The sequence below is a fragment of the Neoarius graeffei genome, chromosome 25, assembly GCF_027579695.1.
Source record: "Neoarius graeffei isolate fNeoGra1 chromosome 25, fNeoGra1.pri, whole genome shotgun sequence".
Taxonomy (NCBI): Eukaryota; Metazoa; Chordata; class Actinopteri; order Siluriformes; family Ariidae; genus Neoarius; species Neoarius graeffei.
In genome coordinates this window covers 8,615,618-8,640,767 of record NC_083593.1, presented here as the reverse complement: position 1 = coordinate 8,640,767, position 25,150 = coordinate 8,615,618, and the positions used below count along the sequence as shown (strand labels likewise).

The following is a 25,150-nucleotide window of genomic DNA, read 5'->3' as shown; positions in this document are numbered from 1 at the left end:
TGAAGTGTTTTAAAGGATGCTCAACATGAGCAGTTAGTTATAGTAAGTCTTCATGATTAAAGCATCAGTTCTTGAGTACAAATCTACAGCATCAATGAAGACCAAATGTATTATGGTCTGTAGAGAGCAAGGTAGAACTTGTAAAAGGTATTTTTGACCAAAGAACACCATACTGATGGTGAAGCATGGTGGTGGTGGCGGCGGCGGCGGCATCATCCTGTCATCAGAGACATGGGCATAAAGTGCAAATCTTTAAGGTGTCCATGCAGATCCATCAGAAAGTGAGTCACAGAAAGTCAGTGAAACAATGATGGTACCTCGAATTCCATTTTTTTCACTGGCTATAAGTAGAAAATACAGTGTTACACAGGAGACTTCTTGATTTTGATACACAGCCGTCTCTGGAAAGGAGGAACAAGAAAGTACTTATTGTCTTTTCCTCTCGGGGAAAAGGCTATTTAGAGCCCTTAAATAAAATAACCGAGATTCTAACCTGAAGTGGAGCTCAGCAGAAATGTGCCTTTGGAGTAAGAACCCATCTGAGCAGAGAGAAAATTTGATTTATAAGCACCTGTAGAAAGCGGCGTTTCCAAGTAGCAGTATAAAGACAATCTTAAATGGAACTCATAATCCGCTTTTTTTTCTTCTGTAATGTTACGTTTTCTACTGAAACGAGGATAAATAATGTATGGCTGAATTTAGATTGGATTGAAACCCGTAGGCTTTCAGAAAAGGACATGGTCAGAGTCAGTCATTGAGGACTTCTCTCACTCTATTATTATCTCATCTCATCTCATTATCTCTAGCCGCTTTATCCTGTTCTACAGGGTCGCAGGCAAGCTGGAGCCTATCCCAGCTGACTACGGGCGAAAGGCAGGGTACACCCTGGACAAGTCGCCAGGTCATCACAGGGCTGACACATAGACACAGACAACCATTCACATTCACACCTACGGTCAATTTAGGCCCTGTTTACATTATTTCAAATCAGCGGATCATCAGATTAACGTTTTTAAAACGATTCGCGTACACACACAAAATTTCTGTGCCCGCAACAAAACCGTTCCCCATGCACACAGCAACGCCAATACACGGATACGCTAATCACATGACTAATTAGACGGCACGTCACATGATCCCAGTGCATATCAGGCATGCGCAAGTCACTCACCACTTGCAAGTGGAAGGATGTCGTTGTAAAAAATGAAGTATGCCAGTCTGTTATCGGCGGTACTGGTACTACAATGACGCCTTTTTTACACCGTGTATGGCCTTCGTGTTCATGCTAGAAGGATCTAACAGTGTTCGGTACACTCTTCACCTCGCAGAACGGCCGTTTTTTGCGATTACAACAAGACTATTTAGTGCTACGGTAACCAACACACTTCCTGTATTGCTCATTCACTTAATGACTTCCTCAACACACTTCCCGTATTGCTCATTCACATGACCAACGTGGCATGACCAATGCCAGCGAATCAGGAAGGTGGATGTCACAGTGACGTTGTCCAATGACGACGTCAGCTAGAGCTCAGCACTGCGTATCCTCGTTCCTCAATGTTTACACAGCACCGGATCAGATACGTACTGGGTTGAATACGTGGGCCCTGGCGGATTCAAACTGTTCCGCCTGTGGAGTCGTTTTCCGGCGTTTTATTGTGCACGGACAGTGCATCTGCAATGAAAACGATACGGATACGGTCTAATGTAAACACCACCTCAGAGTCACCAGTTAACCTAACCTGCATGTCTTTGGACTGTGGGGGAAACCGGAGCACCCGGAGGAAACTCACGCGGACACGGGGAGAACATGCAAACTCCACACAGAAAGGCCCTCGCCGGCCACGGGGCTCGAACCCAGGACCTTCTTGCTGTGAGGCGACAGCGCTAACCAATGCACCACTGTTGCCGCCTCTATTATTATTATTATTATTATTATTCCCAATTTGGATGGCAGATTACAGAAAACCTTTCCCCCCGTGTTTTATAATGGCCTTAAAAGGAAAGAGTGCCCCATTCAGGTGTGTTGGTACATAACGCTTTTTCACTCTGCAGTGGCAAGCTGTTATAAAGCAGCCTTTTAACGCACACTCATTTATTATATTAATCTTGTGAGCTTGCCATTGAGATGGATTGTTAAGTGGCAATGTTAATTCAACGACTGAGAGCACCGGAGTCCATCTGCTCAGTGTGCGTGCCACCATCACTCCTCTTTATGGAGAATTAATGTTGCTTTTTTGGTTGGATGTGCGCTCGTCCTTACCAGACCTTTTTCTGCTTTTGAGGCAGAGACATGCATCTTCCTGGAGTCTTATTTATTTGTTAGTGTGTATATTCTTTAGGCAGTACGCAAATGATTAACCTCTGAAACTCTCATGAGCTGTCAGAAGGTCTGGGCTCTACTCCTTACACTCATAGTTATGGATATTTTCTGTAAATTTCACTGTTATTACTATATAATAATGTTTAATGTTAGGTTTTAGGATAAAAACTGAATAAGCTGAGATTTTAAAGAGTTAAACATTAGCTGTGCTATTTTACATTTGTATTATTTTTTTTTTTTAAATATTTAAAATATTATATAATTGTGTTTGGGCGGCACGGTGGTGTAGTGGTTCACACTGTCGCCTCACAGCAAGAAGGTTCTGGGTTCGAGCCCAGTGGCCAATGGGGGCCTTTCTGTGTGGAGTTTGGATGTTCTCCCTGTGTCTGTGTGGGTTTCCTCCGGGTGCTCCGGTTTCCCCCACAGTCCAAAGACATGCAGGTTAAATTAATTGGTGGCTCTAAATTGACCGTAGGTGTGAACGTGGGTGTGAATGGTTGTTTGTCTCCATGTGTCAGCCTTGTGATAACCTGGTGACTTGTCCAGGGTGTACCCCGCCTCTCGCCCATAGTCAGCTGGGATAGGCTCCAGCTTGCCCGTGACCCTGCACAGGATAAGCGGCTACAGATAATGGATGGATGGATGGAAGTTTGGTACCAGCCCATCCCAAAATTGCACCCATTCAGCTGCTATTCTGATTTCCATGATGTGTAAAGATTAGTCATGGAACAAGGCAATGAATTCATGATTCGATTTGATTTGATTCACAATATCAGGTTCATGATTCGATTGTCTCACAATATGTTTGAAAAGAAAAACATTAAGTGAAAATTTTATTCTCAAAAAATGCAGCATTTATTTTCCTATTCTTTATCAACTTTAAATATTCCTTCTGTATAAATTAAAAAAAATCCTTTTGTATCATTTTCATAATAACAAACAATAATCATTTACCCACATTTGTAAAGGTTGGAGTAAAATATACCAGCCTATTAAGTAAAATATTCCTTTTATTAAAAATGAAAAAGTTAATAACAAATGAACCTTTTCTTAATAAAGTTTTATGAACATTTGTACTACCTCCATTTGCTTCTCTTTTCTTAAGCTTTCAGCAGTCTGTAAAAAAGAGAGCTCTGATTTCTTATTAAATCTATTTGTACAGTCAATCCACAGCACCTCTTTACCATTTTAGATCTGTTTTGTGTGTGTGTGTTTTCACAGAGCTGTGTTAGCGTGTGTTACCGCTGTGTTACTTCCACCTACTGTGAAGTCAGGTGTATTTGCGCTATTTTACGTCTATTAAAAGTATTTCATGTTTACAGCCTACAGGAAAAATTAAAGCCATGTCTGTATACTCATACCGACTAGTGGCCTAGTGGTAGCATGTCCGCCTCTCGATCGGGAGATTGTGAGTTCTATTCACGGTCGGGTCATACCAAAGACCATCATAAAAAATGGTACCTACTACCATCTGGCAAGGCACGCTGCAATACAGATGTGCATGGGGAGTTAAACTCTTGTGGTTACCAGAGGACTAGCCCCCCACTGTAACCCTAGCTACGTAATAGGCGAGAGGCCGAGGGCTACGGAGATCGGCGCCGCCCGATGCGCCACTATCAGAGTTGGGCCTGGTTAGTACTTGAGTGGGAGACTGCCCAGGAATACCAGGTACTGTAAGGCGTGGGAAGGACTTTGACTGTATACTCATACTTTTTTCATACCATTTAGTATCCAAAAAGCAGTATGTTTCCGAGTGTTTCCGAACACTCAATAGGAATTTAATCGTAGTGGAACAGAAACTGGATGATGTACTGCATCCATTCTATGCAAACATACCACACAATGATATCCTATAATTCAGCTGGTGCCTCCAAAGAACAATGATTCCTGTGGGGAAAAATAGAAAGAAGATGGCTGTCTGAAACAAAGCTGGCGGTAGCAGCAATGTATAAGGAATTGTTTAAACATTTCTGCCGTTGCAAAAATATACAGTATGTGTGGTATATGTGGGTACACATCATCTGTAACAAGGGAGTAACTTTGATTTTGACATTGGTGGGGACACAAAAGTGATCCAAGGCAGTTACCAATATTCGTCTGTAGGTGGCAGTAAAGGACCATGGATTTGTTGTATCTAGCCTAGCCTAGTAGTAGTAGAAAGAGGTCTCTGTAAAACGGTGAATGCAGCAGACTAGCAGCAGACTCAGCGGCTGTCACGCTGTTGATTCTGTAATGCAAGTCGCACATCTGCATGGCCATGCAGTAGCCTACATCTGACTACTTACATTCTGTAAAACCATTAGGTCTATAAATTTAACATTCATTCATCGAGGATATTATCTAACACCAAGTTACATTGCTCCAGCATTCCTTTTCTCTGAAGCTATGCAGTAGCCTAGCTCTGATGCGTCCTGTCACGTTGCTAAACCTGCCTAAGGAGCCGCAGCAATACTTTTATGAAGGGTTTCCATACATCAAAAGGATTTTGTTGAGTTTTTAAAGCTCAACGGAAACCCTGCACATACATTCTTGACTTTGAAGAAGAATGAACGAATGTCTCGTTTCTTGGGAGGGGGGCCGTCATCCATGATACTCAAGTCAGCATGCGAGTCGTAGGGCAAGCATGCATGGACATCGAAGTCCAGCTCAATTTGTAGGCTGACGGAGAGTGGGGGGTGCGTGGGGTAGGTCAGGTACGTACGTGTGAGATACGGGGGGTTGATGGGCGGGTAGTCACGGCTGCTGTGGGAAGTGTGCTGCTTTTACAGCAGATGGAGTGACAGCTGGGATAGCCAACCATGTAAGTTAGCGAGAAACAGGTAGCTAATCAGAGAAGGTAGCTAATCAGAGAATGATATCTACGTTAGAGGGGGGATTATTAGCAGTGTCATACATTTAACCCTTTGTGTGCCATATAATCATTGCTCAGGTTAGGACATCGGTTTTATTGATCGTGATTACACAGTAGCGGCTGAATATTGGTAGGGACACGTCCCTAGCGTCCCTACCCAAAATTACGCCCTAGATCTGTAAACATTTGGGTTAGAGGACGGGTAAGATATTACCTAAGAGATGACAGCTTGATAATAATCGCGATTCATTTTTTATTCCATCGATTTGAATCGTCATAAATTTGTATCGCGATTTATCGTTGTACAATATGTCGTTACGTGCCTAGAAAAGATAGTCACTGCTCTGGAACAAGACCCTTAGCCTTCATCATTTCAGCTCTGTTATTTGTTTGAATTCTGCTTCACTTGAGATAAAATGGCTACCATCAGAATCTGCGAAATGAATCAATATAAATGTGTGTACCACAATGCTCAGGCTTGCGCACAAGCCGGGAAGGAAGCTTAGATTTAAAGAGGCTTTGCTGTTTTTATTTAGGAGACGAATCTCATCAAGATACGCTGCGTGTAATAAACTCGCTTTGCTATCCAGATGGCCAGAAATCAATGTTGGTCCGGTTTTAAAGAGGTATCCAGAGTAATCCTTATACGTTCTGAAAGGGAATGAGCTTTTGCACTTGTGATTTGTCGATTAATGTGAGTGGCATATATTATTAGTGCCTTGTGTGGGAAACTATGTAATGGGCCTCCAGTGCATAAATCCGCCTCAAATTTGCACGCACATATACAGTCTTTTCACTTTGTATGTTGTAACTGATAAAAATATACAACACACCAGCTACTTTATTAGGTACACCCATCCACCTGCTGTTTTATGCCGTTTTCATTATCTCTAGCCGCTTTATCCTGTTCTACAGGGTCGCAGGCAAGCTGGAGCCTATCCCAGCTGACTACGGGCGAAAGGCGGGGTACACCCTGGACAAGTCGCCAGGTCATCACAGGGCCGACACACATAGACACAGACAACCATTCACACTCACATTCACACCTACGGTCAATTTAGAGTCACCAGTTAACCTAACCTGCATGTCTTTGGACTGTGGGGGAAACCGGAGCACCCAGAGGAAACCCACACGGACACGGGGAGAACATGCAAACTCCGCACAGAAAGGCCCTCACCGGCCACGGGGCTCGAACCCGGACCTTCTTGCTGTGAGGCGACAGCGCTAACCACTACACCACCGTGCCGCCCCTGCATCAAATCACGCAGATACAAATCAAGAGCTTCAGTTCATGTTCACTTCAAACATCAGAATGGGAAAAATTGTGTTCTCTCAAATTTGACTTTCACTGTGGCATGGGTGTTGGTTTGAGCCAGATGGGCTGGCTTGATTTGAGTATTTCAGAAACTGCTGCTCTCCTGGGGTTTTCACACACACACAGCAGTCTCTAGAGTTTACACAGAATGGTGCGAGAAACAAAAAACATCAAGTGAGTGAGTGACAGTCCTGTGGGTGGAAACAAACGCCTTGTTGATAAGAGAGGTCAGAGGGAAACGGCCAGATTGGTTCGAGCTCTTTTGCCAGGAAGGATATCGTAACTCATAGCAACTCTTTACAACCGTGGTGAGCAGAAACGCATCTCAGCATGCAACAGCGGAAGAGCACATTTGGGTTTCGCTCCCGTGAAGAACAGGAATCTTGGAATCAAGAACAAGTTCCTATTAAAGTGGCCGGTGCGTGTATACAGTATTTATGTAAAAAATAAATTCAATTTTAGATGCAAGTTCTAAGGGACAACGTTATTCAACGGTATTGGAATGGAAAAAGCTACAGAGCCATAGCAAAGACCTTAAACTAAACATCCCTTAAACTAGAGTGCAGCTGCTTCCATAACATGAAGGTGGAAAGTTCATGGAAGCGCAGCTAATCATCGCTGGACAGATCAGAGAGAAACCAGCAGTCACTGGGAAAGAGTTGCAGGCCGACCTGAAAGCAGCAGGAACAACAGAGAAACAACGGTTTACGGTTATTTAGCACAAAAGTCTTTTAGCACAAATCCAAAGTCTTTTAGCACAAGTTCTAAAGTCTCTTAGGACAACTCTAAGTTTTTTAGCACAAGATCCAAGAACACTTGATCTTTATTATGAATACTTACTGATCATGTTTGATAGATTTTTTTATGAAAGTTGCCGAGATACCAATCGAAAACGAGCGATTGTATTTCCCCATGCCGCCATCTTGAAACTGCCATGTTTGATATGAAAACAGTAATATGTGATATCAAATGGACTTTTAATAATTTGAGTAAGTTTTTAGGAATCAATTCCGCTCTTAGTCGGCAAAACACGTTGTCAAGCAGGGCAAGAGACATAATCTCTCATCTCATCTCATTATCTCTAGCCGCTTTATCCTTCTACAGGGTCGCAGGCAAGCTGGAGCCTATCCCAGCTGACTACGGGCGAAAGGCGGGGTACACCCTGGACAAGTCGCCAGGTCATCACAGGGCTGACACATAGACACAGACAACCATTCACACTCACATTCACACCTACGGTCAATTTAGAGTCACCAGTTAACCTAACCTGCATGTCTTTGGACTGTGGGGGAAACCGGAGCACCCGGAGGAAACCCACGCGGACACGGGGAGAACATGCAAACTCCGCACAGAAAGGCCCTCGCCGGCCACGGGGCTCGAACCCGGACCTTCTTATTGTGAGGCGACAGCGCTAACCACTACACCACCGTGCCGCCCGGCAAGAGACATAATCTCCTGGTTAATTAATTTGGCAAACACGTAATTATTGAGGTATTTCACCTGACGTCACAGGGTCACGTGACGCCCCGGTGTCCGCCATTTTGAACGTCAAGCTACATACTAACGCTGCAGGCAGAGAGGGAGAACCAGCTTGAAAAAAAAACGTATTACAGACACCTAGAATAGATTAATTTGTCAGTAAGCACTCTATAAATAACCGTGGTGTTTGCTTGTTGTGCTGTGGGCTGCCACAACAGACAGGGACAGCATGCAGGACGCTCCTTTTACCGGTTTCTAGTGATGGGAATTTCGGCTCTTTTTCGGGAGCCGGCTCTTTTGGCTCTTCTTACTATAAGGAGCCGGCTCTTTCGGCTCCCAAACGGCTCCTGAGATTTTATTTTTGATTTAATTGCTGCAATTAACTAGTTAATTAATTGCATTATTATTTATATTTTATCAATAGGATGTTTTCCATTTTCGAGCCCCAGGGCCGGCAAGGGCCTTTCTGTGCGGAGTTTGCATGTTCTCCCCGTGTCCGCGTGGGTTTCCTCCGGGTGCTCCGGTTTCCCCCACAGTCCAAAGACATGCAGGTTAGGTTAACTGGTGACTCTAAATTGACCGTACAGTGGTGCTTGAAAGTTTGTGAACCCTTCAGAATTTTCTATATTTCTGCATAAATATGACCTAAAACATCATCAGATTTTCACACAAGTCCCAAAAGTAGATAAAGAGAACCCAGTTAAACAAATGAGACAAAAATATTATACTTGGTCACTTATTTATTGAGGAAAATGATCCAATATTACATATTTGTGAGTGGCAAAAGTATGTGAACCTTTGCTTTCAGTATCTGGTGTGACCCCCTTGTGCAGCAGTAACTGCAACTAAACGTTTCCGGTAACTGTTGATCAGTCCTGCACACCGGCTTGGAGGAATTTTAGCCCATTCCTCCGTACAGAACAGCTTCAACTCTGGGATGTTGGTGGGTTTCCTCACATGAACTGTTCACTTCAGGTCCTTCCACAGCATTTCGATTGGATTAAGGTCAGGACTTTGACTTGGTCATTCCAAAATATTAACTTTATTCTTCTTGAACCATTCTTTGGTAGAACGACTTGTGTGCTTAGGGTCGTTGTCTTGCTGCATGACCCACCTTCTCTTGAGATTCAGTTCATGGACAGATGTCCTGACATTTTCCTTTAGAATTCGCTGGTATAATTCAGAATTCATTGTTCCATCAATGATGGCAAGCCGTCCTGGCTCAGATGCAGCAAAACAGGCCCAAACCATGATACTACCACCACCATGTTTCACAGATGGGATAAGGTTCTTATGCTGGAATGCAGTGGTTTCCTTTCTCCAAACATAACGCTTCTCATTTAAATCAAAAAGTTCTATTCTGGTCTCAACCGTCCACAAAACATTTTTCCCGTAGCCTTCTGGCTTGTCCACGTGATCTTTAGCAAACTGCAGATGAGCAGCAATGTTCTTTTGGAGAGCAGTGGCTTTCTCCTTGCAACCCTGCCATGAACACCATTGTTGTTCAGTGTTCTCCTGATGGTGGACTCATGAACATTAACATTAGCCAATGTGAGAGAGGCCTTCAGTTGCTTAGAAGTTACCCTGGGGTCCTTTGTGACCTCGCCGACTATTACACGCCTTGCTCTTGGAGTGATCTTTGTTGGTCGACCACTCCTGGGGAGGGTAACAATGGTCTTGAATTTCCTCCATTTGTACACAATCTGTCTGACTGTGGATTGGTGGAGTCCAAACTCTTTAGAGATGGTTTTGTAACCTTTTCCAGCCTGATGAGCATCAACAACGCTTTTTCTGAGGTCCTCAGAAATCTCCTTCGTTCATGCCATGATACACTTCCACAAACATGTGTTGTGCAGATCAGACTTTGATAGATCCCTGTTCTTTAAATAAAACAGAGTGCCCACTCACACCTGATTGTCATCCCATTGATTGAAAACACCTGACTCTAATTTCACCTTCAAATTAACTGCTAATCCTAGAAGTTCACATACTTTTGCCACTCACAGATATGTAATATTGGCTCATTTTCCTCAGTAAATAAGTGACCAAGTATAATATTTTTGTCTCATTTGTTTAACTGGGTTCTCTTTATCTACTTTTAGGACTTGTGTGAAAATCTGATGATGTTTTAGGTCATATTTATGCAGAAATATAGAAAATTATAAAGGGTTCACAAACTTTCAAGCACCACTGTAGGTGTGAATGTGAGTGTGAATGGTTGTCTGTGTCTATGTGTCAGCCCTGTGATGACCTGGCGACTTGTCCAGGGTGTACCCCGCCTTTCGCCCGTAGTCAGCTGGGATAGGCTCCAGCTTGCCTGCGACCCTGTAGAAGGATAAAGCGGCTAGAGATAATGAGATGAGATGTTTTCCATTTTATTTTTTAGTTTTTGTAGACATTGTAAAGCTTTGTAAAGTATAGCAGTGTAACAATGTTCTAGCTATAGAAATAAAACTTACTTACCAATTAATAAATTATTTTCTCACAAACATAATGCAAAACTGTGTTATATTACCAATATAAAATACACAGCTGATTTTCCCCTCCTCAGGTGCCTCACAGACTCCTCTCCCCTGCGCGCCACAGCTTTAAGCATTACACCAATTTTCGTATTTTCGCAGCTGTGAATGACATCAACCCCCCCAACCAAAAAAAGTAGGCGTACACCATGCTACTTTTTTTCCTTTGAATGGTAATAGACAACACAAAGACGCAATCGGACAGCAACTTTTTTTGTGAAAGTCTCTCTCTCTCTCTGAGGCACCTAAGGACAAAAAACTAATTCGGCTCCCCAACTCGGCTCCCACCGAAGAGCCGGCTCCCGTCGTTCACTTCAAAGAGCCGGCTCCCGTCGTTCACTTCAAAGAGCCGGCTCTTTGAACCGGATCGTTCGCGACCGACACATCACTACCGGTTTCCTACTGACCCAGACAAGAGGGCCAAATGGATTGCAGCTGTGAAGAGACAGGATTGGGAGCCAACAGAGTACTCCAGACTTTGCAGTGATCATTTCATTTCAGGTTAGTTTATCAGTTAACGCAATTTTGATAAAATATATAGCAAAAAGTAAATGGGTCAGTGTTTGTTAACCCATCTGAGCAGTGAAACAAGGCAGTGTTAATTTGTCTAGGGTTGCATGTAGCAGACATCAGACATAAAACGCAATAACAGAGGCTAGAAAGAAACGGGACACAGAAATAAATAAACAGGGCTCCATACCACACTGTAAAAAAAAAAATCCGTTGTTTTTACGGAAAAATACTGGCAGCTGTGGTTGCCAGAATAATCCTGTTAAAAATACAGTGAAATGTAAACAACATTACAGAATAACTTGTACATTTCACAATTCCATGTACAATTAATGATAACAATGTAAATTTTGCAGGTATTCAATGTACAATAATCAATACATAACTGTTAATTTTACGGATATTCATTGTACAATAAAAAAGCATCTAGGAATGAATTGCGAGTGTTCTCGATTATTGTTTTTTGTGGCTCCAAAATGATGGTTACAAGCAATAATCTACTAGACAGATATTTTATTTGATTTAGAGTTTTACGAAATGTGCCGGAGAGCCTCTACTGACATTTTTTTATTTTTTTAACAGGGCAATGATGTAATTTTAACTATCACATTCTGTTTTAGTATTACAGTTTGTGTTTAAACTACAACAATTTGTAAATTCTACAAAAAAAATAATCAATTCAACATATTCTTACTGTTAAATTAATTAGGAGTTTTACGGTATATTGATGTAAATTACACACTGCTTCATTGTTTTTGTATTTACAGTTTTTTTTATGTCATGATTTTACATAAATTCACTGTTAATTCTATGGACATTTTTTACAGTGCAGGGCTGGGTACAGTGTTTGTGATAAAAGACAGATCCAATTTAACACGAATCACAGCTTACTTTCTTGTTAAAATGTGCAAAGGTCTCCACCATCTCATACCGCCTTGCACTGACGTGCCGTCCAAAATGGCTGCGTCACGTGACTTGGTCACGTGGGTGAAATACCTCAATAGACAGTCAGTTGAATTTGTGATGTGATCAGAAGTAACTGAAGTTATCTATGAAGGTGCGCACAATTCAATGTTTGTTATGGCTTAACTACAAATATCCAAAAACACCAAAGAATCAGATTTTCAGTCCACGTTTCAGGGATCAACAACTGATCCTTAAAGGAGATACGCAGAACCTTTATTTTTAAATACATTTCTGAGTGGATAGTATCTCCATCCTTGACTCTTGTATGCTGCATAAATGGGAATAAAAATATATATATTTTTGAGAGTTAAAATCGACCGCAAAGTTGGCATTCGAGCTGCCCCTCTGAGCCAGCCAGCCCTGAGTGGGTGACGTCACAGCGGGAACCGGTGCTATAGACCAAAGCCGGACTCGGCAGGCGAGAGTGGTTGCACTGGCCTCTTTGTTCGGATTTATTGGAGATTCTTCAGATTCCTCAGATAGTAATACATCTGACTGTGATAGTCCTGAAATTGGAGCGTGTGTACATGCTACTGCTATACACATAGAACCGTATCAGTTCGAGCCATCGGAAAGTGAATCCGATAGTAACTCGGAGGCCCCCACCTTACGAAATAAAGCCAGAGAACAAAGCCATCTAGAGAACTGGATGGAATTGAACTGACAGTCTCATGTGACTCTCATTAAAACAGGATGGGTGTTATAACTTATGCAACATACATGTACATGCATGCATTTTCACTGATAAAACGTAAAAGGCTAATTAAATAATCAGATGAACTGAGACGATCACATTCTGAAGCAAATTAAATAATCTTATACTGGTAACTTAAAGGAACAGTCCACCGTATTTCCATAATGAAATATGCTCTTATCTGAATTGAGACGAGCTGCTCCGTACCTCTCCGACCCTTGCGCGACCTCCCAGTCAGTCAGACGCAGTCAGACGCGCTGTCACTCCTGTTAGCAATGTAGCTAGGCTCAGTATGGCCAACGGTATTTTTTGGGGCTGTAGTTAGATGCGACCAAACTCTTCCGCGTTTTTCCTGTTTACATAGGTTTATATGACCAGTGACATGAAACAAGTTCAGTTACACAAATTGAAACGTAGCGATTTTCTATGCTATGGAAAGTCCGCACTATAATGACAGGCGTACTAACACCTTCTGCGCGCTTCGGCAGCACATTGATATCTGAGCTCCGTATCAATGCGCTGCAGAAGGTGTTAGTACGCCTGTCATTATAGTGCGGACTTTCCATAGCATAGAAAATCGCCACGTTTCAATTTGTGTAACTGAACTTTGTTTCATGTCACTGGTCATATAAACCTATGTAAACAGGAAAAACGCGGAAGAGTTTGGTCGCATCTAACTACAGCCCCCAAAAATACCGTTGGCCATGCTGAGCCTAGCTACATTGCTAACAGGAGTGACAGCGCGTCTGACTGACTGGGAGGTCGCGCAAAGCTCGGAAAGGTACGGATCAGCTCGTCTCAATTCAGAGAAGAACATATTTCATTATGGAAGTACGGTGGACTGTTCCTTTAATCTAAATGCAGGTAAACAACAAATGTTGTTGTTATGTAACCAAATGAGAGTCGCATCTTACCCGTCTGTGTTCTCGCTTCTTGAAGCCGAGCTTGTGGCCGATTGTTTTGAAACAATCTGACTTTCAGTTCTTTGTTTGTTCACTTCTTCCACGTAAGGGTGAGATATTGCTGCTGAGGCAAGCATATCCAGCGGAGAAATCTGACGACTGGAACACTCATTCTCCATTTTCTCCATACTGAGTACTCCGCCATTACTGCTCAGCTCGCACTCTGGGAGAACTGGTGCAACTGAACTTACTTTCCTTTTCTTGTAGTTTTCTTTTCCTTTAATTGTTGGTACTGCACCCTCTTTCAATACGGGCTTATAGCCAACGCTCCTCAACAGATCAGAGGTCGCGTACAAGTCATCAGTAAAATGTGCCCGTGAATTTCTCGCAAAACACGTCCAAATCTTTGCAGTTTGAACATTCTTCGGCCATGAATGCAACATAAATTTTATGTTTTAAACCTTTTATCTTCATCCCTGTCTTCCTGTCCTGTCTACCCTATGTCAATTGTATGTTGTATATGTACGGACAGGTTGACGGCTAATTTCGCTGGTACATGTGACTAGTAACAATAAAGGGCTTATCATCATCATCATCATCATAAATCCACCTTCTGTCGTGTTGCTGCACCCACCAGCAACACATCTACGTGGCATGGCGATAAATTAGCTCAAAATGGAGGATCGGAATTGCAGTCAGCTCTGTGTTTTAGTATAGCGGAAAGGGCGATGAGACCGATAGCGTTCCTGCTGTGATGTCACAGCTGTCAAGGTCATTCACTCAGACCACTGCCTATATGAATCATTTTAATTGTAAAAATTACTATATTCGATTTATTGTTCAGGGCGGCATGGTGGTGTAGTGGTTAGCGCTGTCGCCTCACAGCAAGAAGGTCCGGGTTCGAGCCTCATGGCCGGCGAGGGCCTTTCTGTGCGGAATTTGCATGTTCTCCCCATGTCCATGTGGGTTTCCTCCGGGTGCTCCGGTTTCCCCCACAGTCCAAAGACATGCAGGTTAGGTTAACTGGTGACTCTAAATTGACCGTAGGTGTGAATGGTTGTCTGTGTCTATGTGTCAGCCCTGTGATGACCTGGCGACTTGTCCAGGGTGTACCCCGCCTTTCACCCGTAGTCAGCTGGGATAGGCTCCAGCTTGCCTGCGACCCTGTAGAAGGATAAAGCGGCTACAGATAATGAGATGAGATGACTATATTCGATTTGTTGTTCAGGGCGGCACGGCGGTGTAGTGGTTAGCGCTGTCGCCTCACAGCAAGAAGGTCCGGGTTCGAGCCCCGTGGCCGGCGAGGGCCTTTCTGTGCGGAGTTCGCATGTTCTCCCCGTGTCCGCATGGGTTTCCTCCGGGTGCTCCGGTTTCCCCCACAGTCCAAAGACATGCAGGTTAGGTTAACTGGTGACTCTAAATTGAGCGTAGGTGTGAATGTGAGTGTGAATGGTTGTCTGTGTCTATGTGTCAGCCCTGTGATGACCTGGCGACTTGTCCAGGGTGTACCCCGCCTTTCGCCCGTAGTCAGCTGGGATAGGCTCCAGCTTGCCTGCGACCCTGTAGAACAGGATAAAGCGGCTACAGATAATGAGATGAGATGAGATTTATTGTTCATGCTTAAAACTATTCCTATGCCATTCTTGAGGTCTCAAGACATTTATAAACAAAAAGTGAGGCCATGGTTCTGCGTATCTCCTTTAACATGCACAGCAGCAGAAATTCCAGCTTCCAGTCCCTAAGCAATCATAATAAACCCCTTCCTATATCAAGATGACTTTTATTATTATTATTATTATTATTATTATTATTGTGACCATAATCCAGAGTTGTGCTAAAGAACATAGAGTTGTGCTAAAAGACTTTTGTGCTAAAGAACCGGATACCGAAACAACAATAAAACAAAAATAAACCCCTAACAAACCAGTCCATTACTAAGAACCTTTTATTTTATTCATGTACTACATAATTTTATCAAATTCATACTTTTCCGTTACATTATGTAAAGCAGTGAGTTTGAGAAGTCCCTCAGCGTCTTGTGATATATTAATGAAGAATGTTACAGCTCTTGGTCGTGGGCTGAGTCCTGCTTTATCTGAAAAAGAGAATACCGTCCAACTCGAGGAAAAAAGACAGAATTAATTGGTCGTGCAGACAACGTATATTACCAGCAAAGCCTTGAAAACACATCCTCATACAGTGTAATGATTAAACTGTACATAAATGCTCCTAACATTAAACAGAATTCAATAGGATTTAATAAGCTCTCAGGACACTTGAAAACCGTTGGCCCTGTGCCATTGTTTTCTTTCCACTCTAATAAATAAATTCTCGAGCGATGAACAGCATTAGTTGGATTCTTGACTTGATGAGGATTCATGAGGTTCAGCTCATTACGCGTGTCCCCCAGATGCCAGAAGGAATCTAAATCCCAGCACAAAGGACAAGCATGGAGGAAAACGGAATAACTCTACGAAATGATTTTGAAATGTTTTTTTTCCTAAAGACACATTAATTTGGAAATCGATCATCATGTACCACTACGTTCTCACAGTAAGTGGTGATGCTTTATGCTTTTCGCATGCACATGCACATTTCCTTGGATAACCGGCCTCCTGTGTGATCCCTGATCCCGATTCGGTAATCTGGGGATTATGGAAATGCGGTTGGCATAGCGCAGAAATGTATTTAGTCTCTACCGTCCTCCTCTCTTCTGTCCTCCATTCCTGGACATAGCCACGATTTAAAAGGTGGACAACAAAGCTGTGGCGTCCTGTGGTTCCTGGAACTTAATGGACACTTTGTGGATCTGGATCATCTCTTAGTGTCCTGTAATGCTAAATCATGCTTCTCATATTCTGTTAGTTAATTCCTTTCAATTCAATTTTATTTGGATAGCACTTTTAAGAGTAGAATTCCTTTGTCACAGAAAATCCATAATGAATAAATGAGTGGTGCCATGAGGACCACATGAAGAAGACATATACGGTATGGAGAATACTGGATGCAGAAACTGGAACCTGTAGGCTACTCCTTGGGGTGACACTGGATAGTGGGATTATTAATAGTTAATCTTCTATAACAGTTATTCCACGAAATTGAGTCGTACATGAGTTGATCGCCAACGAGGTGCATAATGCCGAGTTGGCTATAAGCCATGTATGACGAGATTGAGTGAAATAACTGTTTTATTCTATCAACATTCATTGGATTTTGAGAAACAGAGCATTTTTATTTTTATTTTTTGCAAATTCGATAAATAAAAACTTTATACAAAACGTCTGACAAAATAATTTCCGCTTAGAATGTAAGCAAACCAGCGAAATGACAGGAGCAATTTGTGAAAAATGCTATAATAATAATTCTTGAAAAACGAAACAAAAAAGATACGTTCTTACCATTGAATACGTTTATTCCATATTTTGTTGGGTTTTTTTGTATTTTTTTAGGTTTTGTTTTCAAGTAGAGTTTTTATTTCGTCCTCGGTCGGTTCAGCAACATGCTCCGCCATTTTGTTTCTCTACTCATGGTATATGAGCTGATATCCTAGTAGTAGAGTAGGCAATCAGAGCGTGCGATTGCTCATATCCGGTCAATGTGGATAGAGTAGAGAATAATATAGTCAGGATAGACTTTGTGTGTTGAAAAGCTGCTCAGCATATTATGAATAAGAGTCCTGGCATGAGTACAGGACCATTTTTATGATTACAGCAGCATTTCTTTGGTACTGTACTTGGGTATAACGTCAAGGTGAGATTATCCGTTGAAGCAAGGATGAAATTTTGGCGTTAAATCCAATTAATACTTTACTTCAGGACATGGCACTAAAATATTGTACTTGACAGCAAATTATCCTCGCTATTGGATGTTATCAATTCAATTAATTGTTCACCTTGACATTAAAACCCGGTGTCCTCTATTCTGTACCTAGTACACATAGATCTGTATAATCCTAATGTGTTTGTTTAATTGATCTACCACACCATCAGCTGTCGAGTGGATTTGTGATTACCTTTCCATTTAATCTTCTCATTGAATCGTCCCCTTGCCTAATCCTTTTTTTTTTTCATCCACACTTTCATCTTCATACCCGAAACATATATTGTAACCACAGGCTCTAAGAGCAGATGAAGTGTTAGATGGCTAGAAACTTCACCGTGATCTGATCAAAGGAAGATTAAAATTCGTGATAGTCCCATACACACCTCATCACATGGAACTGAAGTAGCCATGAAGGAACACTTGTCTGTAATCTGTAATTGTAAGCACGACTCCATTCTTCTCGTGTCTTGTAGGTGTCCTTGGCTTGCTGAGAACGTGTCCCTTGCTTTCCCTCCATGCGTCAGCATTACATTCCTTTTTGTCCTGGCGAACTTCACCATGGCAACGTTCACCGATGCCGGCGTGCTGCCGAGAGGTCAGGGAAACTCAGTTTACCAGCTCACATTAGCATGCATTATAAAAAGGCTGGCTGTTATGATTTAAGAATAATGCATGAGGCTGATGATATTTATTTGATGAAAACTCACTGTATCACTTGCTCTTTCTCTCGTAGCTAACGAGGATGAAGATAAGGACGATGACATCCGTGCTCCCCTTTATAAGGACGTCGAGGTTCGGGGAATCCAGTTTCGGATGAAGTGGTGTTCCGCGTGCAACTTCTACAGACCCCCTCGCTGCTCCCACTGTAGAGTGTGTGACCACTGTGTGGAGGTGAGTGGAGAGTGTGTACTGTATATGACCTCGAACTTTTTTAAATGTTGCAACCTGGAACTGAAATGGACTTGCATGGCATGAATCTATACAAAATAGCCCATAGTATCGAAGCGATGGAAATAATAAAAGTTGTGATTGCATAAGTATTCACTCCTGTTTATGTATAAGCTCTACCTAATTAGTTCAGGTGCAGCCACATCATGGAAGGCCCTGGTTATTGTTCGAGAACATACCTAAACGAACAGCACCATGAAGACCAAGGTGTTATAAAAGCAAGTCCTGGACGAAGATCTGGAAACGTATCAGTCAGGGTTTTTAAAAATGATAAAAGAATTATCCCAAATTTTGAACATCCTGCCCATCATGCCAATCCATTAAGTCCATCCTTTCTGTTTTCCAGTCGATTATTAAAAGTGGAAAGTATACTGTATGGCACAACAGAGACTCCACCCAGAGGAAGCCATCCACCAAAATTCAGTGACTGGGTGAAAAGGGAGTTGGAGGTGAAGTAAGGTTGTAATCAGGGCTTTGAACCGGTTCAAGGAACAAAAACGAAAACCGGGAACTTTTTCTATTTCCCATGGAACAGAAACGAAACCAGAAACTTTATTATTTTTTATGTTCCGGAACAGAAACGCTTATTAAAAATAATGGTAACCGGTTAATACCGGTTTTTATTTCGTTCCTCAAAGTTTCCGTAGCCTACAAATAAAAAAGTCATTCTTCTCCTGCGCAAGTTTCTATGACCCACTGGGGTTCACTTCCTGTGTGACGTTCGCTGACTGAATGGAGAGAGCGGGAAGGTGGACTGCTATCACGTCTCCATGTGATAATAAGTGAATTACTGAGTGTCTGAGCAAAGAAGAGCCTGAACAATGCAACCTCCCTATTGGCTGTTTGTAAAAATGTATCAGTTGTTGCCCTTCCCACGGGAATCATCGCGGGCTCGAGAGACGAGACCTGACGAGTTAGTTCGTTGGTAGCAGAACAAAATCTCTGGACACAAATCGGGTTTTCAGAAAAGGAAAGAAAATAAACGGAGGGTTGAAAATACAAAAAAGGAGGCAGAAAATGCAAAACGAGTTAAGGTAGGACAAATGGTTACTTTTTAAGGCAGCCCGCTGTGGCTGCAGGCTTTCAGTTGTGTCATTGAATGGTTACTTTTCTGAGGCAACCCGCCGTGGCTGCCTGCAGGCTTATTTATTATAGCCCATTTAGTTAAAATAGTTGATATAAAATGTTTATAGTTATAGTTATGTGATGGTTGTCCTGATTTAGACTGGTGGGGTTTTTTTTGGGGGGGGGGGGGGGGGGTTGCGCGATGTTGCACCCGGGTCCAGATTAGGGCAGAACCGGCCCTGGCTACATTTCAGGTGTAGTTTGTTTTATGTATGTATGTACTTGCATAGATGTGTACTTGGTCTTCCAATATGGCGCCTAACAAAATCTCGCGGCGCGGTGACGTCATGCGGTAGCCCTCTATAGGGCCTGACTAGCCTTTGGTAACACACTAAACGAATTATCTTTCATTTTTGGCACTTTTTCTGTTTGTGTAGATGGGAAGACATACTGAGAATCCAAATCACCAACATTTGAAATAATAATTGTTTTGAATTATTTCTTGTCTTATTTAATGAAGGTTGTAATAGAATTAGCCTACATTTGGCTTAAGCTGGATGAGACAGAGACATAATTTTATAGCCATTTGTTAAACAGCTGACAGGGAACGTAATTAACCGTTCCGGGAACGAAATTTTTTTGTTCTAACCGGTTCGGGAACGTCTATTTAATGGTGGAACCCAAAACCGGAAACGTTAAAATTCCATTTCTGTTCGGAACGAACCAATAGGAAAAAAATTCTGGTTCAAAGCCCTGGTTGTAATAGTACAATATGTAGAAAAGTGGCTGCACAGTGGTGTAGTGGTTAGCGCTGTCGCCTCACAGCAAGAAGGTCCGGGTTCGAGCCCCGTGGCCGGCGAGGGCCTTTCTGTGCGGAGTTTGCATGTTCTTCCCGTGTCCATGTGGGTTTCCTCCGGGTGCTCCGGTTTCCCCCACAGTCCAAAGACATGCAGGTTAGGTTAACTGGCGACTCTAAATTGACCATAGGTGTGAATGTGAGTGTGAATGGTTGTCTGTGTCTATGTGTCAGCCCTGTGATGACCTGGCGACTTGTCCAGGGTGTACCCTGCCTTTCACCCATAGTCTGCTGGGATAGGCTCCAGCTTGCCTGCGACCCTGTAGAACAGGATAAAGCGGCTACAGATAATGAGATGTAGAAAAGTTCAAGGGGGTGAATACTTATGGAAGTCACTAGGTTTAGGAATGAGAAAGACAGACAGACATGTTAAGTCACTTTGCCTTTATCATCTTGTTCCTTTTTAGATGAAATCTGCACACAGTCAGCTGTATTTAGGAAGCCGACCCAGTATTATGCATTGTGTGCCATTTGTTAGTCAGTGTGTGCTCAGAAAAAAGAAAAAGAACAAAAAAAAAAACTGCTGCTGCTTAAAATTCCTCGCAGCAGCCTGCTGTTTGCCTGCATTAGAAATGCAAAATAAGTGAGAAACTGATTGCGGATACAATTGGCTTAATATTATTAAAATAATGCTAATTCTGCTTTTATGACAGCATCCAATGGACATGAAATTTGCCTGTGTTTTGTAATTGTCTTCCAATTATCATGTTTCCTGATTGGATTCTCAAGCCTGGTTAAATGTTTGCGAAATAAATTGTTTCCAGGACTTTGACCATCATTGCCCCTGGGTGAACAACTGCATCGGGAGACGGAACTACCGCTTCTTCTTCCTCTTCCTGCTGTCACTCAGCGTGCACATGGTGGCCATTTTCTCTGGGGGTCTCCTGTATGTACTGGACCACCTGGAAACCCTGTGGGAGCTACGTTCAACTGTCACGTATCCTGACTCCTAACAGCTCCATGAATTAATGATCTTTTTCTTTTTTGAAAGTGGCAGATGAACATTTAAGCAAACAGCACCAGTTTGCATGCATAATATACTGGTTTAAGTGTTAACACACCCAGTTTAGCTCCCAGGATCCATCTGTGCATCCAGACTTACACTATTCACACTTTACATGAATTTCCTGTTTGTTTCATGTTACGTTAGAGTAATTTAGTCATTCGTGAGTCAAGTTAGCAGTAAATAAATAATCTGTTTTCATATTCTGTATAAGGCAGTGGCTAGCTGTTACTATTAGAGATGTAGTCAGACACACCAAAAATGTAACAGGGCAAAGGATTTTGCAAGGGATTAGCAGCAGGGTGGCAGGTTGTGTGTAGCTGGTGTTGATTTTAAAAGTAACTAAGTAAATTACACAGGGAAATGAATACTTAAGTCTGAGTGAAAAATACTGTAGCGAGCGTGCAGCGTGGAAGAAGAATCTGGAGACAGAAATCTTAGTTTCTCGGTTGTTAGCTTGTGCTACTTGCTCTCGATAGCACTGGCTTGATTGCTTTATTAGCATTTGCTAACACTCCTGATGAACGCTACACCAGCTGGAAGGTGACTTCACTGCTGTGCTGACGGCACCGACTCACAGGTAAGCTCGTGTTGGCCTTCGAGAAGGCCGAGGGCGATTAAATTTTTGGTCCCTCCCATTATAAATCAAAATCTGATTGGCTAATTCATCTGTCACTTCCTACATAAACATACACTGCCATGGCCTTCTGTCCTGGCAATGAAGTCCTAACCAATGAGTGAGCCAGCTCTAAACTCTTCTCAGCCTCGAGACAACAAACAAAAAAAATCTCACTGGATAACTCTATTTTAATGTTTTCATGACAGTAACCCTTTCATTTCTGAAGCAAATTTGATAGAAGAAAATAATTATCATGAAATTATGGAAGCAATTAAAGAATGAAAGAAATTAAATATACCATTTGAAATGCTGATATGTTTGGGCCTTCTCTGGAGGCCTAGAAGGCCCTGACGGTTCCCCTCTGGTATAAGGGTTCAATGGTAATGGTTAACAGATGGTGTTTGAAAAGTTGGAAATGTTTAATATAATGGGTCAGTTTAGATTTTTTTTTAATCTAATCAACCTAATGTTGCAAATTTGAATTGAAAATTCCTTGACTTTGCTCGCTAACAAACCTATCTAAGAATGCTTTGAGTAATGCAAGACAACACATGGAAACGTTAATGTGTGGTACTCTCATATCTTTTAAACAATGACTGAGCTTTAAAACCCAACATTTAAATCTAAAGCTTTTACATAAGTCTTCACAACTGAAACGTATAAAATGTGACACATCTAACATTTCTCGAAGACATATTTTCAATAGAAATTGACTTCACATCCTGTGCATAGCATGCATTATCAGTCATGTTATTTCTCTGGTTGGTCAAAGTCTTTCCCATGCCACAAGGCATTCTTGGCCTCAGCCTCTTGGCTATTACATAGCTAGGGTTACAGTGGGGGGCCAGTCCTCTGGTAACTGCGAAAGATTGACTCCCTACACACATCTGTATTGCGGCGCGTCTCACCAGATGGCAGTAGGTACCATTTTTATGATGATCACTGACTACGTTTACATGCACATCCAAATCGAGCTGCTGTCGGTAATCGAGCTGAAGGTCCCAGCAGGGTGCCAGAGAAATCCAATCGTACATGCACACAACTGAAATCGGGCTATTGTGTGAGGTGCATTGTGCACCCGAGCCACAGGTGGCGCAACACGCCCTATCGTGTTGGTACACTTCTGGTTGTCGTCATGAAGAAGAGCTATTCAAGAGTGTAAACAAAGTTATCAGTTCCGTGTTCTCCATTGCGCGTTTTTCTCCCGTCCATGAATTTTAATATATTCAACTCCTTAAGCTGAATGAGCATGAACTTTGTCTCCTCATTGCTCCAGAAGTGCACGTTTCTGCTTGCCTGTGGCAGTGGGGCGTGGTCAAGCGCCGGTCTGTGACAGGAGGGCGGAGCCAGGGAAGGTGAGTGGCAGAATTACTACACCTGACGGTAATTAACCTGTGTTTGTGTGTCTTCCCAGTAACCGCGCCCTATTTAAGGAGGCAGAGGGAGAGCAGAGGGGAGAGCTCATCCCGGGACTAGAACACAGCGCGCGCGTGTGTGTGTGTGTGTGTGTGTGTTTCTCTGAAGAATAAAAGTAGGGTGTTAAACTGAAAAGTCTGACAATAAAAAGCCTATTAGTACCAGAAGCTTTGTCCTGCCGTCCTCTGTGCTCCACCCACACTTCAGAGAGCTCTACATCGCCATTTTCTCTTCTTCGTTTGTTCCTCCTGACCTCTTCTGCTGCTCGCTACTACTGTTGTCATGCCAACCGAGGCTGTTGTGTTTCCCGCTTGTGGTCTCGTCACTCGTCACTTCCGGAAGTAGCTCGACAACTAGCTCGATAGGGTTTACATGCACAAAGTAGCTCGGCAGAAATCGCATAAACTAGGTCGTGTAGCTCGATTCCGAGAAATCAAGTTTGGTTCAATTTCAGCCGAATTAAGGTGTATACATGGCATTTTGAACTTCGATTTCAGTCGAGCAATGGCAGAAATTCGATTCTCTCTATGTGCATGTAAACGTAGTGATTGGGATGACTTGACCGTGAGTAGAACTCAGTCTCCCGGTTGACAGGCGGACACGCTAACCACTAGGTCAACTCGCAGTTTCTATGGTTGGACCTCCCTGAAATTGAGCTATCGTACCATCACTCTAATAATTGTTAGTTAGTTCAGTTTGGATCATTTCACCAGTGATATGAGTTGCCCCTTGACAACACTGGGTCAGTTTGTCCATCATGAGCATGTCAGGCCTTTTCTTCATCCCCGTTATGGGATTGGCATGCTTCCATATGGTCCTGGTGGCAACAGGACGAACCACGAACGAACAGGTGAGACGAGGGAAATGTGTGATCGTTCACCAGAAAACTTGAAACTTAAGATCATAGTGTGAACCAAGAGAATAGCAGGATCAAGTTATTGGTCAGAAATCCAGTGCTGCTGAGGTACTAAAATTTTCATTACAGATGAATAGGAAGTTCCAAGGAGGAGAAAATCCCTTTACACGTGGCTGCTGTGGCAATGTGGAGTTTGTTCTGTGTAGTCCTATTACTCCAAGGTACTGTACAACACTGTCCTCATGTGGCTCTGTCATGTCCAGTCCTTCTTTGGTCATGCATTGAGCTGTAAATGTGCATTTTCTGCTTCTTTTCACTGGCAGATACACCAGGAAGATGGGAAACAAGCAGACTGTTCACATACAACCACCGTTCCAAATACCAGAGTCCCTCAAAATGTCATCCATTAAAGTTGAAGACAATGGAATCCAAACTGAAATGCTTTCTGTAAAGGTAATGCACATTCTCAAACCTATTTTAATGTACAGTTCAAGAACAAAATTGAGCATGAGCAACCCAATGAACCACCTTAGGAATATGAGTGGGCAGTTCTGTGAATTGAAACCTCTAATTTAGCAGATATTTACCACCTCTCTTTTTGTTCTCTCAAATTACACCTTATAAGCTGGTGAAGAGCCTATTTAAAGACCTTAATCAAGGCATGCAAATTTGACATGAGCATTAACTATCTGCCCACTGGCTTTTGCTTCCTCTGTAACTGCAAGAGAGAGATATCGTAGTGTCTGTGATGGTGCCTTAACTGTAGAAGTGAAGACCCATTTACTACTCTGACACTTATAATGGATAGGTCCATGTTTGTCCTCTGCTAGCGACAGTCTGCAGGAGAACTGGATATCTCTGGGTGTAAACAGCTGAGCACAGTGCCCCCTCTGCCACCCAAACCTGACCCAGTTCTGCTCAAGAACCACCTGGCCACGTTGCAAGGTGGATACTTATTTCTGTTTTGCACCCTTGATATTATATTAATCAATGTGAAATATGGTGA

At 42.6% G+C, this 25,150-nt stretch overlaps 1 protein-coding gene across 3 annotated transcripts in view; it reads left to right on the top strand.

The window, feature by feature from the left end:
• The window catches only part of LOC132873312 (ankyrin repeat and LEM domain-containing protein 2-like), an 89,723-nt gene that overhangs the window by 60,980 nt on the left and 3,593 nt on the right, over positions 1-25,150 (top strand). For all 3 annotated transcript variants that reach the window (XM_060908712.1, XM_060908710.1, XM_060908711.1), the window contains 6 exons: positions 18,115-18,272; positions 21,015-21,187; positions 24,036-24,138; positions 24,274-24,365; positions 24,468-24,597; positions 24,975-25,089. In XM_060908712.1, coding sequence (XP_060764695.1) covers positions 18,115-18,272; positions 21,015-21,187; positions 24,036-24,138; positions 24,274-24,365; positions 24,468-24,597; positions 24,975-25,089 — 771 coding nt within the window. The remainder of the gene's footprint in view (positions 1-18,114; positions 18,273-21,014; positions 21,188-24,035; positions 24,139-24,273; positions 24,366-24,467; positions 24,598-24,974; positions 25,090-25,150) is intronic.